This window comes from Rhinolophus sinicus, linkage group LG05 (assembly GCF_036562045.2).
Source record: "Rhinolophus sinicus isolate RSC01 linkage group LG05, ASM3656204v1, whole genome shotgun sequence".
Taxonomy (NCBI): Eukaryota; Metazoa; Chordata; class Mammalia; order Chiroptera; family Rhinolophidae; genus Rhinolophus; species Rhinolophus sinicus.
This window is the reverse complement of record NC_133755.1, coordinates 89,407,385-89,425,011: the sequence shown is the minus strand read 5'-3', so window position 1 is coordinate 89,425,011 and position 17,627 is coordinate 89,407,385. Positions and strand designations below refer to the sequence as shown.

At 53.1% G+C, this 17,627-nt stretch overlaps 1 protein-coding gene and 1 pseudogene across 2 annotated transcripts in view; both read left to right on the top strand.

The window, feature by feature from the left end:
- LG05H6orf132 (linkage group 05 C6orf132 homolog) overlaps nucleotides 1-12,596 on the top strand; it is a 32,325-nt gene extending 19,729 nt beyond the window's left edge. Inside the window, exons 3-5 of one of the 2 annotated variants that reach the window (XM_074332922.1) lie at nucleotides 3,956-4,031; nucleotides 6,268-9,511; nucleotides 10,136-12,596. In XM_074332922.1, coding sequence (XP_074189023.1) covers nucleotides 3,956-4,031; nucleotides 6,268-9,511; nucleotides 10,136-10,253 — 3,438 coding nt within the window. In that variant the 3' untranslated portion in view covers nucleotides 10,254-12,596. The remainder of the gene's footprint in view (nucleotides 1-3,955; nucleotides 4,032-6,267; nucleotides 9,512-10,135) is intronic. The other variant, XM_074332923.1, reaches the window with a different exon arrangement.
- Nucleotides 12,597-12,736: 140 nt separating this feature from the next.
- Nucleotides 12,737-15,365, top strand: LOC141571653 (ubiquitin-ribosomal protein eL40 fusion protein-like; annotated as a pseudogene).
- The last annotated feature ends 2,262 nt before the right edge of the window (nucleotides 15,366-17,627 follow it).

The window sequence follows — 17,627 nt, the reverse complement described above, 5'->3', positions numbered from 1 at the left end:
ACCATTCAGTGGCATTAAGTAACTTTTCCTTTTTAACCCATCCTAATGTGCGGAAAGTTGCAGAAATAGCTCAAAGAATTCCCTGGAGCCTTTGCTCAGATACATCACATTTGGCCACATTGGCTTTATTTGTTCCCTCCCTTGGTATACACATAGTGTTTTTTTCTGACCCACTGAAAAGTTGAGACATCATGCCCGTTTCCTCCTAAATAGTTCAGTGTGTGTTACCCAAGGACAGACATTCTCTGCACAGCAATCAAGTTCAGGAATGTAACACTGATACGATGCTATTATCTAATATACTTAATATACCGGGGGCACCAAAAAAATGTGTACAAGTGGACACTTTGGTCAACGTTGCTCAAGCAGTAGTTCGCCATCATCAGAAGTGTCTGGACGCTGATGGTAACCACTTTGAGCACCTCTTGTCATTGCAGACGTCAGATGTGACTTGTATTCATCTTTTGTTATTGGTATATATTGGGTATTACAATTTTAATAGTTTTCTTTTCTTAAAATGTGTATACATTTTTTTTGGCACCCTCTGTATATTCAATTACTACCAATTGTCCCATTATTGTCCTTCATGGCACACGCCGCCCCTATCCCAGGATTCAATCGAGGATTATGCATTACATTTAGGTGTCACCTCCAAGCCCTCTTCTTAATGAGGTTTTTCCTTGGTTCTCCGAGGCTAAGAGAGGCGGGTCAGGAAATCCAGCACCCATGGAGATGGATGATGTCTAAACCTGTACATTTGCTCACTGACATATGTCACCATCCAAGCAGTGCCCTCGATGCCAGCTGCCTGGGTCCTGTGATGAACGAGGGCAGCTCACTTTCGGGGCCTGTTTTTCTAGGACTGAGGTTAATGTGAATTTGTGTTTTCCTTCTCTGAATACACACAGTGAAAGGGCCGGCTGAGTGAGCCACCAGAGCCCATGTGGGTATAAGTGGGACAGAGCAGGGCCAGCTGGAGCTTGGAGATGAGGGGCTGTGTTCAGTGCTGGGAGCTCCTGCAGGGATGAGGCTGGACTTGGGGACCTGCCTCAAGGGTGGTGGACGATGGAGTGCTACAACACCTCAAGCACTGTGGTGAGCTGGAGGGTCTGTCCTGGGACCCCTAATGTGTGGGGACCTGAAAAGCCTATGCTCTGCCTGGGCAGCTTCTCCAAGGCCGCTTAGGAGACAGAGTTCTACCCTGTGGTCTTGGCAGTCTAATGCGTTTCCAGGGTTCTTTAGGAGGAAAGCGTGGCTGGACCGTAGTACCTCCGGCCCATCAAGTCCGTCCGTCTTCCTGCTCGTAATATAATTATACTTAAGCACTCGGGGTGACCCGGAAGGTGCTTCCAGAATTCCAGGCAGCTTAGCTTTAATTATTCAGTGTTTTCGCCTTTGTAGGGGAGAGGATTGGAAGACATAATCCTTCAACTAGCACTGATTTCCTGGGTTAGGAATATTATCTCATTTGAGTCTCATAATGGTCCTGCAAAATAGGCAATATTATCTCCATTTTGTAAGTGAAGACAATGGCTGTCAGTGATTTGTAGAAAAGGTAATTCGGGAGGCCTAAGTTTGCACCCTGGCTCTGTTAAGGGATTTGAAATAATACAGGTGAAGCTCTCAGGATAGGGCTGGCACACAGTAGGTGCATAAATGAGTTTTACATCACTGTCCCCATCCCCCATCGCCACTGCTCATCCAAAGTCACACCACTGGCCAAATTGAAAGCATGAATTTTGATGCGAGGTGCCCAAGTCTTTCTACTTCATAAATATGTTCAAAAGAGTCATCAGAGATCTCAGCCTGGCTTTTGGAGGTCTGGCTTCCATCTCATCAAAATCAGAGTATGCATACTCAGTGGATGTTATTAGACAATCGGTGACGTGTGTGTGAATGTGTGTATGCACATAAGCTGGATCTCAGAACGTCTTGGGAGACCCTCCTCAGATGGGCTGGCCCCCATACCTGCCCCTGCTTCAGAATCACTGGGTTTGAGAGATGTTGAGAACAGGTGTGTGTTGACCATGTAAGCAAATAGAGGCAGAAAAAGAGACTAGATGGTAGCTCAAGGCCATTCCAGCTGCAGAATTTTTTAAGCACAAAAAGATGTGTTGTTTGTTGCCCGCAAAAGACCAGAGTAATTCTGAGATGACCCTTGGGATCCTAGGGTCTCGTGGATATTTCAGAAGTATCTACCTTGAATCCCCCTTCTTGTATTAGGTTGATACAAAAGTAATTGTGGTTTTTGCAATTATTTTGAACCTTTTAAACCGCAATTACTTTTGCGCCAATCTAATGTATTACTCCATTAAGCCCAGAGGGTTAACGCCATCATCGGCAAGTAGAGTGGTGTTTAGAGCATAGCGCAAGGGGTATTATTGTTAGAAATGGAGGATGGGACGAGGGGCACAGCTGGACCCACACCCAGCATCAGGGATGAACAGAAACCATATGAGTGGGTTGGGAGGATGGGGGGAGGGAGTTGGTCGAGCTAGCGTGCAGGATGAGTATAAAAGGTGAGTGGGAAATACAACTTGGCGGGCAAGTGCGAGGCCAGGTTGTTGAGGGCCTTGAAAGCAACCATAAAATACTCTACAGCTCTTCAAAGGACAGGTGTGTGGACTTTGTTGACATATGGAAATGTGTATTTGGAGAAAAAATAGAATGCAAAATAGTCTGTACAAACCCACAGCTGTACAAACACATTATGGTCTGTTAGGCTTACAGATCAGAACGGCGTCTGCGGTGCTGTCAAAAGCCCGGTTCCCCCCTTTTTATTTATTTTTCTGTAAATACTTGAGGAAAATGAAGAGAGAGTAGGAGGCCAGGCAAAGGAGTTCAGCTTTTAACTTGTGGACACCCCTGGGTGTCATGCCGGGTTTGTTTGTTCTGTTTTGTTTTAATTGAGATATAATTCATACACAGTTGATTCTCATTATTTGTGGACTCTATATATGAAAATTGTCCTACTCACTAAAATGTATTTATTACCCCAAAATCAATACTCAAGATGCTTTGGACATGCGCAGAGGGGTGAAAATTTTCAGCCACTCCATGCACATTCCCAGCTGAGGTCAAATAAGACGACACATGGCTTCTTGTGTCAGCTTTCATACTGTCAACAAGTGTCCTTTTCTATTATATTCAGGACCATGCTTTTTGTATTTCTTCACTTTTTGTTGGTGATTTCACTGTTTCAAACGGCCCCCAAGAGTCGTGCTAAAGTGCTGTCTAATATTCCTAAGTGCAGGAAGGCTGTGTTGTGCCCTGGAGAGAAAATACGTGTGTTAGATAAGCTTCTTTCAGGCGCGAGTTATTACTTTTGCGCCAACGTAATATATTAATCCATGAGTTCAATGTCAATGAGGCAACGACATATATGAAGTAAGGTGTCTTTAAATAGGAACACACATAAAACAAGGTTATATATTGATCAGTTGTTGAAAATGTTGTGACCAAGGTTTGCAGGAACCTAACCCTGTATTTCCGTCAGGGTGTTGATTCAGTTTTTGCTTATTTGGTATTGGAGCAAACTTACAGACCACAACTACCTAAAATAACAAACCTCGACTGTATGATAAAATTCACCTTTGAAATGAGCCCTTTTTAAAATTTTAGTGTGCTCACAAAAGGTTGTGCACCCATCACCATCACTGAAGATTTTTGAGCAGGAAAATGGCCCCACACAGCAGCAATTTAAGAATCACCTGTCTGGTGGCGGGATAGCTCAGTTGGTTAGAGCGGGTGCTCTTAGCAACAAGGTTGCTGGTTCAATCCACACATGGGCCACTGTGAGCTGTGCCCTCCACAACTAGATTGAAATAACTTCTTGCCTTGGAGCTGATGGGTCCTGGAAAAACACACTTACATAAACTTTTTAAAAGTTAAAGAACAAAAAAAAGAGTCACCTGTCTGTCTTTTCCTGTTCCCTGATCTCTCTGCTCCCTTTCAGAATGCCCAGGAGAACCATGGGCTTGCTGTGCCCACCCCCTCTGTCCCAGAAGACTTTGCAGACAAAGAAGCGACAGGTAAGAGGACCCTGGGCTTGGGGCATGTCCATCTTTCTTTCCTCCTTCGGCCCAAGTACCTGGCCCACTTCCCCAACTGGTGAGAAAACCGGAGTCCCCAGGCCCGTTGGCTACAGGCTGCAGTGGTTGTTGAGGAGAGCCAGGGTTGGGTAAGACCTACTTCCAGAGGGGGCAGGATGGTGTGGGGCCAGAATAGGGCCGCATGAAGTGGTAGAAAGAACCCTGGAGTCAGACAGACCTGGCTTTGAATCCCAGCTCCCCTGTGCATTAGCTTTGCTCTATTGGGCAAATCACTTAACCTCTGTATTTTCAAATGAGCAATGGGAAAGACAATTCCAGTTCTAGAGGAGTAAAAGAGGGACAGGATGGGACATAAGTCACTTCTTTTTTTTTTTTTAAACACTTTTTACAATTTTTTAAATTGGGGAATATTGGGGAACAGCGTGTTTCTCCAGGGCCCATCCGCTCCAAGTCGTTGTCCTTCAATCTAGTTGTGGAGGGCGCAGCTCAGCTCCAAATCCAGTTGCCATTTTCAATCATAAGTCACTTCTTATCACAGCTGTTGCTTAAAATCTGCCAGTGACTTCCCATGTCACTCAAAGGAAAGTTTCTTGCCAGGACTGCTGGAATCTGGCCTCACCTGGGCTCATCGCCTGCTTTCTTTCCTGGCTCACACTCACTCCTCCAACCATCCCACTGTCCTCTCCTGCAGCTCCTTCAATACCCAGGCACCGCTGGGTCTTTGCACTGCAGTTGCCTCTGCCCACACTGCTCTTCCCTTAGATACATGTACAACTCTCTCCCTGACTCCTTTCCTCTTTTCTCAAACGTCACCTTTTCTGAGAGGTCTTCTTTGACTACCCTATTCAAACCACACCTCCAGCACCCCTCCTGGGTTTTTCTTTCCCCTTATTAACCATCCTCAGATGTGGTAATAATTTACTAATGTATTGTGTTTATGATCTGTCTCATTGTCCCATTAAGACAAAACCTCCAAGCGAGCCAGTATTTTGACTAATTTTTGTTTTGTTTTGTTTTTTACTACTATATCCCAGCTCTGAACACTTGGGTGGTCAATGAATGTTAATTTTCCCCTCCTCACTCATCTGTTCTTTGTTTTGAAGTTAGACAGCTGGGAAGAGCCTTACAGAGCTGTACACTCCCTAGGTTTGTTACGCTCTGTACTAGAAACTGAGAGGAGGGGATGCGAAGGACAGGTACCCCTAAGAGAGAAGCAACAGGGTATCCCAGCCACCTGTAGACTCTAGGGAGTGGGGCTGGGGAATGGGTCCGAGAAGGGACAGTTGTGAGCTGCGGGGCCCAGAGGTTCTCTGCATCTCTCTAGTGACAGGTTGTCTGGATCACCTTCTTTCTACACACCTCATTCCATCCTGCAGTCGACAATCTGTTCCAGAAGTTCTCTGTGAGATGGACAACTACTAGGTTTTTAAAGACTCAGGGTCTTTAAAAAGCAGGAGTTGCTCATAGAAACTTCCTCAGTGAGAAGGCCAGGCCCCTGCGCCTGATCCATGACTTCCTGTCTCTCTCTCATTTTCCCTGTCTGTCTTACACAGGCTGAAACGTCAAGCACAGGTGATAGTAATCAAAGTGTTTCCCATCCATTAAGAGCATACTATGGGCCTTGCACCGTGATTATGCCATTTACATGTATTTACATGAATTCTCTTATTTAATCTTCACAACAGCTTTATGAGGTACGCACTGACATTATGCCCATTTTAGAGATGATAAAACTGAGGCTCAGCAAGGTTAGCTAGTATGTCCAAGGTCGTAAATCTAGTGAATGGTAGAGCTGGGATTTGAACCCTGGTCTTTCTGGCTTTGTACCAGTCAAGGCCCCTGTAAGAAACAGAAGGTGCCCTCAAAGGAGGTAACTAAAGAGAATTCAGTAAAGGATGATATACCAGAGTGTGAGCAAGGCAGAGAAGGGTACAATGTGATTTTCAGGAGTAAATGGAGAATATTCAGTACAAACTCCAGAGGCTGGGCCAGGGATGGGCCAAGACCCTTCCCTAGATGGAAGAGGGCCACTTCCAGGACAGCTCAGGAGACTGGAGACATTGCCGCTCCCTCCCACTGGGTGTTCAGAAGGAAAAGCATGACCCTGACCAGTTCCTCTTTTGCTTGCCCACCTGACCTTGCCCTGGGCACACAGAGATTGGCAAGGCTGGTTGACTTCACTGGCCTCCTAATATTTGCCTCTCCCTCCTTCCAGGTGCCAGCTCACTAGTCAACGGCAACCTCCGATTGTACAGCTCTGTGGGTGACCTGAGGCCTGCGCACTATGGCCAGGACCCACTCATCCCCCCGCCTCCCCCAGGCCCAGCCCCAGGGCCACCCACAGGACAAGGGGAGTCCCGACCACCACCTCCACCTACCAAGGCTTCCCCACCACCTCCCCTGCTACTGGAACCCCCACCCCCGCCCAACATGGCCCCACCTCCACCCCCAGTACTGGGGGCCCTATCACCCCCATCCACACCCACCCCTCCAGATTTCATTCCCCCTGCCCCGCCCTTGGCCTTTGTAGCCCCACCCCCACCCCCAATGCCAGCCCCAGCACCCCCAGCTCCAGTGTCTCCTCACAGAACGAAGACTTACCTCTTTCCCCCTGGGAATGTCACTAAGTGGAAATCAGAGGTAGCACTGAACGGCAGGCAGCCAGAAGCCCCCAAAACCAGCCCCCCCAGGAGCCCTGCTGAACCAGAGGGGAGCCCCCTGGGACCCAAACCAGAGCCCCACCTCACTTTCCCTCGTTCATTCAAAGTGCCTCCCCCAACGCCAGTCAGGACTTCGTCCATCCCAGTTCAGGAAACACAAGGGGCTCCTCCAGAGGAAGAAGGGGCCACCAAGAAGGCCCCCAGTCGACTCCCTTTGCCTCCCACCTTCCAGGTCCGCCCTGCATCCCTGGTCTACCCGGATAGGGCCCCGGAACCAGATCGCCCTGGGGAGCTCAGGACGGTGGCACCTGCCAGTCCAAGGCTGGGCCAGTCCCAGTCCTGGACAAATGAACAAGCTGAGACTCCACCCCCAGCCTCTCCCCTGCCCCTTCCCACAGCCCCGCTCCCTCCCCCAGCACCCCCACTCCCTCCCCCAGCACCCCCCCTTCCCCCAGCTGCCCCTCCTTTGCCCTCTGCTGAGAAGGCAGCTCCTCCACCTGCTAGGTTTACGAAAAGCCCCAAATCCAGCTCTCCTGCTCCCAAACCCAAACCCAACCTCCCCAGCCCAGAGGACACAAACTCTTCAGAGCCTGTGGACTGGCGGGATCCCAGCCAGATGGCAAAGCTGCGGAGCGAGCTGGCAGCCTACCTCTTTGGCTCCAAGAGAGAGGACCGATGCACTAGTCACAAGCCGGGCCCAAGAGTGGCCTCTCAGGAAAAGGAAGGCAAAAAAGGTCCCTGCCTGCCAGAGAAGGAGGCTCCCCCGAGCCTGCCAGAGAAGGCGATACCGCCAAGTGATCCTGAGAAGAGTCCCTGTCCGGAGAGAGGGGCCACTGCTAGCCTGACCCTTCCCCCTGTGGACTACATCCCCCAAGACTCTCCAACTCCCAGTGTCCAGCAGATTCGGAATGAACTGGAGGCCCGGCTTTCCTCATCAGCAGAGAAGGAGGCCAAGCCCAGCATAGGGTCTCTGCCTCCCAAACCTCGGCTAGAAGGAGGAAGAGTCTTTGAAAACAGGGCCGATAACAGCCAATCCTCCAAGCCTGTGGCCAAGAATCTGCCTCCACTATCCACCACCCCTCTGCCAACCACGCCACTCCAATCCAAGGCCACACCTGGGCCAACCACACCACCCAAGGCCACGCCTGGGCCAGCCACACCACCCAAGGCCACGCCTGGGCCAGCCACACCACCCAAGGCCACGCCTGGGCCAGCCACACCACCCAAGGCCACACCTGGGCCAGCCACACCACCCAAGGCCACGCCTGGGCCAGCCACACCACCCAAGGCCACGTCTGGGCCAGCCACACCACCCAAGGCCACGCCTGGGCCAGCCACACCACCCAAGGCCACACCTGGGCCAGCCACACCACCCAAGGCCACGCCTGGGCCTGCCATAACATCCACAATCTCAACTCGGCCTACATCATCTCACCTGATAGCAGAGAAGAACCTCGTCCCAGCTGAGCGGTGGAAGAAACCAGAACCCCAAGAACATGCAGTGCCTTCCCAGACAGAGGCAGGAGGGTGCCCCTCAGAGGCCAGTAAGCCTCAGACACAGGGAGCCCTCTCATCTCCAGCCCTCCCACCAAAGATATCCCCTGGCAGAGAGGAGGGGACATTTCTCTACAAACCCCATCACAGCCAGAACAGCCTCAGCCGAGAGATTGCTGTGGTGATACCCACCATGGTCAGAGGAGAGGCTGCAGGGTCACAAGAGCCTATGGAGGCGAAGGGGCCCCAGGGGCTGCCAGCCAAACCCCTAGCCTCAGCCCAGCCTGCTGACGAACTCCTCAGGCATCCAGTGACTGGGGAGGTTGTGGAGCGGGGCTCCCCCATGGCCCTGCTCCTTGCAGCTAGGCAGAGGGCACAGAAGGGGAGGTCTGGAGGGCTTGGCGTGGGTCGGTCCTCCCTGCCAGGGAGTCTTTGTGACCATGGCAGCCAGCACCAGGCAGGCTCTGACAGCATCTTCCTCAAGGAGGGCCGGCCCAACTCCTTCACTGTGGTGCCTAAGTTACCCACGGAGGCTGAGAAGGACCTGCAGCTGGCCTCGTCAGCACAGCCCACTGTCCCCAGTCCCTGGAAGCCCCAGCGGGGCAGAGGCCCAGAGGGCACAGAGCCAATCCGAGGGCACAACTGGACCAAGGAGCCCCAGGCCCCTGTGGCCTGGGAAAGACCAGCATCCTCCAACCTTCCCCAGGACCACCTGCTGCCCAAGTCCTTCTCATCCCCTTCTTCTCCTTCCTACAAGAGGGAGGAGGAAGAGGAGAAAGAGTTCAGCTTCGAGGTCATCCCACCGCCTCCAGAGTTCAGCAATGACCCTGAGCCCCCCGCCCCGGCCCTTCAGTATCTGGGCCGCCGGCGCTCCCCTCCCCGGAACAAGTTCTCAGACTTGGGGCAGCCCCTGCACGCGGGCCCCGCGGCCCCGGCAGCGCCTCGCGGCTTCTCGCGCTCTCCGGCCGGTGCGCGCTACGCGGGGACCGGAGGCCTGGAGCGCTTCTCCCGCGGGGGCAGCTCGCTCATCAAGAAGCGCCTGTACGTCGGGGAACCCCACCGCAACCCCGGGCTGTCCCGCGGTGGCAACGGCCGCAGCCTGAGCACCCCCAACTGCTTCGGGCCGCAGCCGGGAGGGCCCTTCGGAGCGCCCGGAGGCCCGGAGATGCGGCGCGTCAACTCGGCGGGTCGCGTGGCCCCCGGCGGCCTGAGCACGCGGAGGATGTCCCTGGAGGGCCAGGCCCGCGGAGAGGCCAAGTACAAAGCTCCTGGTGGCGACCATGGCTGCACCCCCGCTACCAGCAGGTGAGCTGGCGATGAGGGCAATGGAGGGACGCCGGGGTAGGCAGCCAGGTGAAGTGGAGGCACTGCCCTCGGACCAGGCCTCAGCTGTCCGGCAGTGCGACACATTTGGTGTTCTCCCCTCTGGCTTTCGGGCCTAGAGAAAGTGGGGGGGAGGCGCACTTTACCTGCAGGGGGTGCTTCCCTTACGTGTTTTCTCATCTCCCTTCATCTCTCTTGTTCTGGCTTTCCCTATCCTCCTGCTTCCCCCAGCAACTCCCCCTATTCTTGCTCCTCTCTCCCAGCCCCTGGAGTCCCAGGGCTTCAGGCCAAGTGTGGGGAGATCTGAGTGGTCATTGGGTACCGGGATTTCCCAACGGTACAGAAGGATCCAGAGACAGGCTGAGTGAAGCGTTCTGAGTAAAGGGCATTAGGCATGTACTCTGTGATCGGCAGGGCCTAGACAGGATGGGGAGCCCTGTGTCTGGCGAAGCAATACTGGTGGACTGGGGTCCCACCTGAGATTAATAAGCCGGGGGCTTGTGGGACAGAAACCGGAGCGCTGAGCCACATCCTGGAGGCGATGGGAGGGGCTGTTAGTTAACCCGCTACAAATATTAACCTCTCCTCTCTTCTGCTTCCCACCAGGTCACCCCACAGCACCCCCTACTATGGAAGCCCCATCAACACATTCACCGTGAGGCCTGGAACCCGCCATCCCATCTCCTATGCGTACTCAGGGGCCCATCGGAATGCCTTGTCCTGAGCCCAGGGTTCTCCCAGCTCTACCCGAGGGGGTCAGACCCAGGCACTTGTTTTTGTGGGGGTGGGAGGGATGCAGCAGGAGTTAGGCAGCCTGACTCAGGCACAGAGGAGTCTTTGTTGTCTGAAGACAGACAAATGGACGCTGAGTAAGAAGCAGCAGCCCTCGGGGGGCTTCTGTTTCTGGGTGTGCTGTGGACTGTACACAGCACAGATGGGGTGGGAGGGGGAAGGAGGGAGGAGAGGAGGCGCCTTTAGGACCTGGAGCCTGAGTTTCTGCTGTCTGGTACTATTTGCTTAAGCAAGGCTTATTTAAAACAGTTTTACGAGCATGGCCTACTGAGCAGGTTCTGAAAGCAAGGGGTGGGGCATTCAGTCTGAATGGGAACCCATCTTGGGATGGCTGTGATTGCCTGTGAGGCCCTCACGAAAAGGGGGTGTAGGGTGCTATAGGTTGATCTCTGTAGCCTCCACCAGTCCACCAGTTGCCACTCCAAGGTGATTCCTGGGACTCCTAGCATGGCAACCACGGGAGGTAGGACCAGGAATGCGTCTGCACATGTGGAGAAGGTACCAGAACAGAACGCTTTGCATTCATTGGCCAAGGGCTGGGATGGGGGGTTGATGGTTCATTTGGCCCTGGCCCAGGCCTTTAGCTGCAGGGAAGCCTAAAGAGAGAAGCCTTGGCAAGTTTGGAGAGGGAGACAGGATTAATGCTTGCTTTTCTACTTAGACCTAAGCAGCCATTGGGGATTGGGCTCAAGGAGCCAGAAGGCCTGGGGCTCGACACCAAAAGTCTTACATAGCCAGGTCCTGTTGGGGATTTGGAGAGGGGCATCATTCCCAACCACCCCTCCCAACTCTGATCCAGCAGGTCCCCAGTATTATTGAGGCCTTAAAATGTGTAGCCAGGATAGATGCTGGAAGGCCTTGGAGAGGGAGGCAGCAGAGATGGGAAATGACATCTGAGAGATGTTTGCTGCCGACAAGGAATATGTTTTTGGAAAGTCAAGAGTGGTAGAACTGGGCCAGTTCAGAGGAGGGCACAGATCAGTAGGGTGGCCGTTCATCCTTTGCCTTCACAGTTCCGGTTTATGCCTGTTTCCCAGTGAATTTAGACCCCCCTCCACTTTCAAAAAAAAGTCATGGTTTGGGTGATATATGGTCACCAAACATATCAGTAGACAGTATTCCTTGGCCTACCTTCCTTGCCTTCAGGTCTTGGGCCAAATTCCTGGGACCAGGCCAAGGCAGGCTGCCTGGGTGAGGAGGGAGGGCATGTAGTGGCCCACCTCGGAGGAGGGCAGCCAGGAAACAGTTGCCTTTGGGAGCAAGATGCTGGACCTTTATGATTTGTGGTAATCTTGGTAACCTATCACAAAGGTACCCGTTTGTGGGGACAGCAGGTGAGCCACTTCAGGGAGAGTGAAGGTTGGGCAGGCTCCCTGATGGGCAGGAACTGGTTACCTGTGTTCAAGAAGCGAAACCCACTTCAGCTCCGGCACTGGCTCTATGTATAGGTGTGTATTTTCCCTGTACAATGTTTCATAAAAGAGTTCACTAACTTATCTGCTGTATTAAGGGCTTGAGGGGTGAGGTGTGTGCTCCCAGCTGTAGATTGCTCTGGGGTGGGCAGGGAAGGACTGGCTCTCCTGTGGCATGGGAAATAAACAGGCTGGTTTGGAGCCTCCAGCTCTGTGGCTGCAGACTGAACGACTCGGACCTCCTGGGATGTAGTGAGAGCTTGGGGGAGCTCAGTGGGGAGAGGCTGAGCACAGGGTGGTGACTGAAGCGGTGAGCCATTTTGCTGGGCCCACGCTTTCTCTTCTGATCCTCCGTTCTCCAGATCCTTCAAGGGGAAGGAGTCTGGGGATAACAAACTGTGCCCTTAAGCAAGTCTCCTTGACTCGCTGAACCTCAGTTTCTTCTTCTGTACACCAGGCATGATACTCATACCTACCTCATAAGGCTGTTGTGAAGATTAGAGATGGTCATGCATTCATTTAACAAGTATTTGAGTGACTACTAGATGGCAGGCGCTATGCTTAGCACGGACACACAGTGACGTGACTGCTGCCCATGGCAAGATTATAGTCCAGTGGAGGAGAGAGAGGGGATGAAGAGAACACACCAAAACAGAAATTATAATAAGTGGGAGGAAGGAAAGGAACGGGAAATGTGAGAATAACTGGAGGATGAAGGAGAGACGCGGCTGTACATGAAGCAGGTGGTTAGGGAAGGCCTCTTGAAGTGGTGACATTTATGTTGATGTAGGCAAAGCATCCAGCACATGTCTGGCACTCAGTAGTTGCTCAATAAATTGCATCTTTGGGTGACGACTACCTTATGTTTGTGTGTGGCCTTTCACAGTTTCCCATGAAGCTTTCACGTGTGATATTCAACTTCTCCAGAAGAGGAAACAGGGAACAAGAAAAGTCTTCTCAAAATGGCGTCAGAGAGAGGGTTGTGTTTCCTCCTTTGAGTCCTTTTCAGGGCGGGGGAGGTTCTTGGCAAAGGGAGACTGGGAAGTTTACTTACTGATTTAGCCACTTGTGCTTCCAGGAAGAGCCTCCGAGGCCTCTCCCATCCTGGGCCTTCCTCGTTCTCCTGTCCCACTGTCCCCCACCCTCCACCGCGATGTTCTCATCCTCATAACAGAGTGAGGACGGGGCCCCTACGCCCAGTAGGACTTGGGCTCTACCTCTGGCTGCCCTCTCCTCCCTGATGTCTCCTACCTCTTCCTTCCCCTCCCCTGACATGAGAGGGGCAGCAGGGAATAACGGAGCGTGTGGGGGCCAGGGCTCCATGTCTGGCTCTGCCTCCGACAAGCTGTATGAGCTTGGGTCTCAGCTCCCTCATCTCAAAAGTGATGGGGAAGGACTTGTGCTGTGTGTGTGTCTTACCCTTTGTTGGGTCCCAGACCTCTTGAAGAGCTATGGGTCTTCACCCCAGAAAGATGCCAGCACGTGCATTTTAGCCATTACTTCAGGCATTCCACCAATACTCCCAAAATTGGGCTCCATGGACCTCACATTGAAACGTGGTGCAACGGTGGTTGTGACAACTGCCGACCTTTCACCTTGATAGCTTGCAAAGTACACTCTCCTTTATTCACAACAATCCTCTAAAACGTATGGGCCTCGTAATACCCCTCATTCCATGTTGTTGATGAGAAAATTAAGGCTCCAAGAAGAGAAGTAAATTGCTCAGACTAGCTCTTTGTTTTCAACGAGGAGGCTGAGCAGCCGCCCCAGCAGACGCAGAGATGCAGAGCTTTGGAAAGACCCCGACGGGCAAGACCATCGCATTCGAGGTCCGGCTCAGGGACACTACTGAGAATGTCAAAGCTAAAATCCAAGACAAGGAGGGCATCCCACCTGACCAGCGGCGTCTGATTTTTGCGGGCTAATAGCTGGAGGATGGCAGCACTCTCTCAGGCGATAATATCCAGAAAGCGTCCACTCTGCATTTGGTGCTTCGTCTGTGGGGCAGCGGCAGCATCATGGAGCCTTCCCCCTGCCAGCTCGCCCAGAAGTACAACTGCGACAAGACGATCTGCCGCCCAAGTGTTACGCCCGCCCGCATCCCCGTGCTGCCAACTGCCGTGAGAAGGGTGGCCACACCAACAATCCACGCCCCAAGACGGTCAAGTAAGGCCCCTCCATCACCACCTCCTCGCCCTGGCATCCTGCTCAAATCCCTGGGCCCTGGGGCTTCATTAAAGTTTCCCTTTCGTTGACTGGAGCAATAGGGGAAAAAAATTGCTCAGCAGAGCCCACCTGGCTCCAAATCTGCATACTTCATCCCCGCGGCCTCTCTTCTAGCTGTGTGCATTCTCACCCATTCATCCGTCTCTCCCCATCATGCCACACCCCTCAAACTTTATCTTTCTATCAGACTAGGGATAGGGGAACTGGAAGGAGGAGAGTAAAGCCAATAGAAAACGTTAATGAGCGTGGGCGGTTCAGGTGTTGCTGGATCAGGTGGGTCACACCTTGGTTTCTGGAGCCGCCCTAGGCGTGGCCCAGGTCCCCAGTGGCCAGCACCCCACCTCTCTGGTGAGGCCCAGCCCAGCCCCAAACAGGGGCAGGTCCCGGGGCAGGCTGTGCTGGAAGTCTGGTCCTGCAGTCAGCAATGTGTGAAGGGCTCTGTCCTCCCAAATGGAGCACAGCTTTCCCCAGCCTCTACTTATTTAAGCGGAGAGGCTTCCTCTCACCTCTGGTGAGCCTTGAGCTCCCTTTTGTGGAAGCTGTAGGATGGAGGGGTGAGGCAGAAGCTGCCTCAGTGCTGAGCTGTCAGGCAGGCCTGCCCCTGCCTGCTCACCCCACCGCCTGCCTACCCCCCAACAGCCTGTGGCCGCTTTCATCTCTGCAGCTCAAAGGCAGTACTGGCGTCCCATCATTAGTCAGCTGTCCCGGATGGGTGGCCACGGATGCTGGGCTGAGAACCTGGGCCACCTCCCTCGGAAGCCCCAGGGAAGGCTGCAGACCGGCGTTGGGGCCTCTGGAGACATTTTTGGCCAAGAAGGTGTACTTCTGGGGGAGGTGCGAAGACCAAGGCACTGAGTTACGCATGCTTTCTCATTTACATGCATAATCCTGTGCGCCCCTGGCCAGTCCTCAGAGCCTGGGAAGCGTCACAGATGAGCTGCTCCTCCCTCCCCTCCTGCAGAATTGTTCTCTGAGCTCCTTCAGCGTGAGCTCTGATCCTCTCCTCTGTTTTCCAGGCTGGCTCCCTTCCTCCACCCGGGTGTCTCAGCACCATCCTCTGTCTCCATTCTTCCTTCTATAATTTCTTCTCCAGAAGACTGAGTTTCACCCCCCTTCGCTCCTGCACCTGAGCTCGCATTTCTAACTTGAACGTCTCCCCTACACATTTCCTTGTGGATGCCTGGCCAGCCACTCAAATTCAGCCTCTCCAGGAGGCGTCGTTCTTCCTTTAGTTCCTTCGCACACAAATGTGAGACCAAAGACTCATTCCTGCTTCACCACCTCTGCCCCCTCTGTTTCCTCAAAGACCAGCTTAGATCAGAGCCCCTGCAGAAAGCCCTCCCTCCACACCTCTGCACCCACTTCCCCTCGCGGCTGCTTCCTCCTCCTCCTTCAGGCTCAGCTCAGAGCTGTCACCCCCTAGGCCACATCAGCTCCTATTAAGGGCTCTGTGGGGGCAGAGCCCCAGAAAGCAGTTTCCAGGCTCTCGGCCTCACATAGACAGGTGCTGGTTCAGGTAGTAAATGGCCATTAACTGTGATTGGATGGCCATCAGCTGTGGCTAGTTGGCCGTCAGCTGTAACCAGTGAGCTATTTGCCACTAATATAACTGCCGTGGCTACGCTAGCAGAAAATGGGGGCTAGCAAGAAGGTGGTGGCTGGGCTGGCAAGCGCGGATTGCAGTTAGGATGGCTGGTTGCGGACAGTGTGGATCCAGCCTCCAGTGAGAGTATAGTGCCGCCAGCGAGAATATACTAGTATGACTCCCCTACTTATGGCTCCGTGGGTGTTCCTTTTTGGCCTCACCATATCCTGCGTTCTCTTGTGGGGAGCGGGACCAGAGACCCCGCAGGCCTCCCTGCACGACAGGCTCCCTCCTATTGGGGTTACTCGCTCCATACCCCCACAGCTTATAAACTCCACAACATAAGGCCTGCCTGTCATTCATCCACGTACCCCCAGCATATAGTGCTGCTCCTGGCACAGAAGGTACTGAACGTATGTTTGTTGAGTGAATACATGTTAGCATTTAATCAAATACTGTCAAGCACTATTTAGATTCCCACGCAAGAGAGCAGGTGACCACATGGGACACCGTTAGCTTAGTACTGTGTGTGGCCCTTCTTGCTGGCCTGTGACCAGGTCACCAAGGCTGTCCTCAGCCCTGTGCCTGGGTGGCAGCATGTGCATGAGCGGGGCAGAGGGAGGAGGGCTACCATTTGCTGGTTTGTTTATCCTACAGTGTCCGACACTCAAACGCTCGGTAAAAGGTACCTGTTGTCGCTGATACAAACATACACATTGCTGTTGTCTTTTGGTGACTTCTCTTGGCCATGTAAGGCTGCCCTTGAGATTGTCTTTAACCTGATTTCTCCAGGGAGAGTGGAAAGGGGTGAAGAGAGGACATCTGTGTAACCTGCCCTCATGTCCAGCGCTGCTGTCCTTGCTCATGAGTCCAGTCCTGAGTCCGTTTTGTGTGTGCATTGCGGGGCCCAGCTGTAACCTGCAGGTGGCGCTCTGCCCACAGGTGCCTGACTTCTAACCCAGCAGGTGGAGTTCAGGTTCAGATTCAGATTCAGCTGAGGTTGGCACCGCTCCCCTCCCCTCCCATGATCCAGGCGCAGAGCTAAGCGCTGTCGGTACACCAGTGGTTCTCAGACTTGAGCATCAGAAGCCCTGGAGCACTTGTCAAAACACAGATTCCTGGGGCGGCCAGTTAGCTCAGTTGGTTACAGCGCAGTGCTCTTAACAAGGTTGCTGGTTCGTTCTCCAAATGGGCCACTGTGAGCGGCGCCCTCCACAACTAGATTGAAACAACTACTTGACTTGGAACTGATGGGTTCTGGAAAAACACATTTAAATAAATAAAAGTTAAAAACAAAACCCCAGATTCCTGGGACTTGGTCCCAGAGTTCCTGAATCAATGGGTTTGGGGTGGGGCCTGAGAATTCACATTTCTAACAAGTTCCCAGGTGGGACTGCCAGTCCTGATTTCCCAGGGACCACACTTGGAGAACGGCTGCTGTGTGTGCAGTATCCCATTTAATGCCACCATGCCCTCCAGGTGGGCAGCACCATTCCAGCTTACCAGAAACTAAGTCCTGATAGGCCAGGCGACCTTGCCGGGCTGGAGCAAGGTACGGAGCAGAACTGCGCGGCTGTTGCCTGTCCTCTGCCTCAAGGACAGCATGGCTGGGGTGGTATGACAGTGCCTCTCTGGATTCTGCCTGCCCACCCTTGCGGGGGGCAGAGGGGGCAATAAGAAGAGAGAGCAGGCTTGGCATAAGCAGGGTGCTGGCATGGGGGCACTGGGGCACTGTTAGGCTGGGAGTAATTCCTCAGGTGTCTACAGTGTTTTAAAGGCACTTTCGCTTCTGTTTCCATCTTGCCTCATAACACTGGTCAATAAGCACTCAAGCCATAGAGAGTGTGCCACTGCCCTAGCCCTCCTCCCTTTTCAGGACTGAAGCTCTCTGTCATGTAGGGTGTCATGTGGGGTCTCTGGTCCTGCTCCCTACATAAGAACGCAGGACATGGTGAGGCCAAAAAGGAACACCCACGGAGCCATAGGTAGGGGAGTCACACCACTGTAGTCTCGCTGGTGGCTGGGCTAGAGACACAGGAAGCAGGAGCCACACTGTCTGCAACCTGCCGTCCACTTCTCTGCC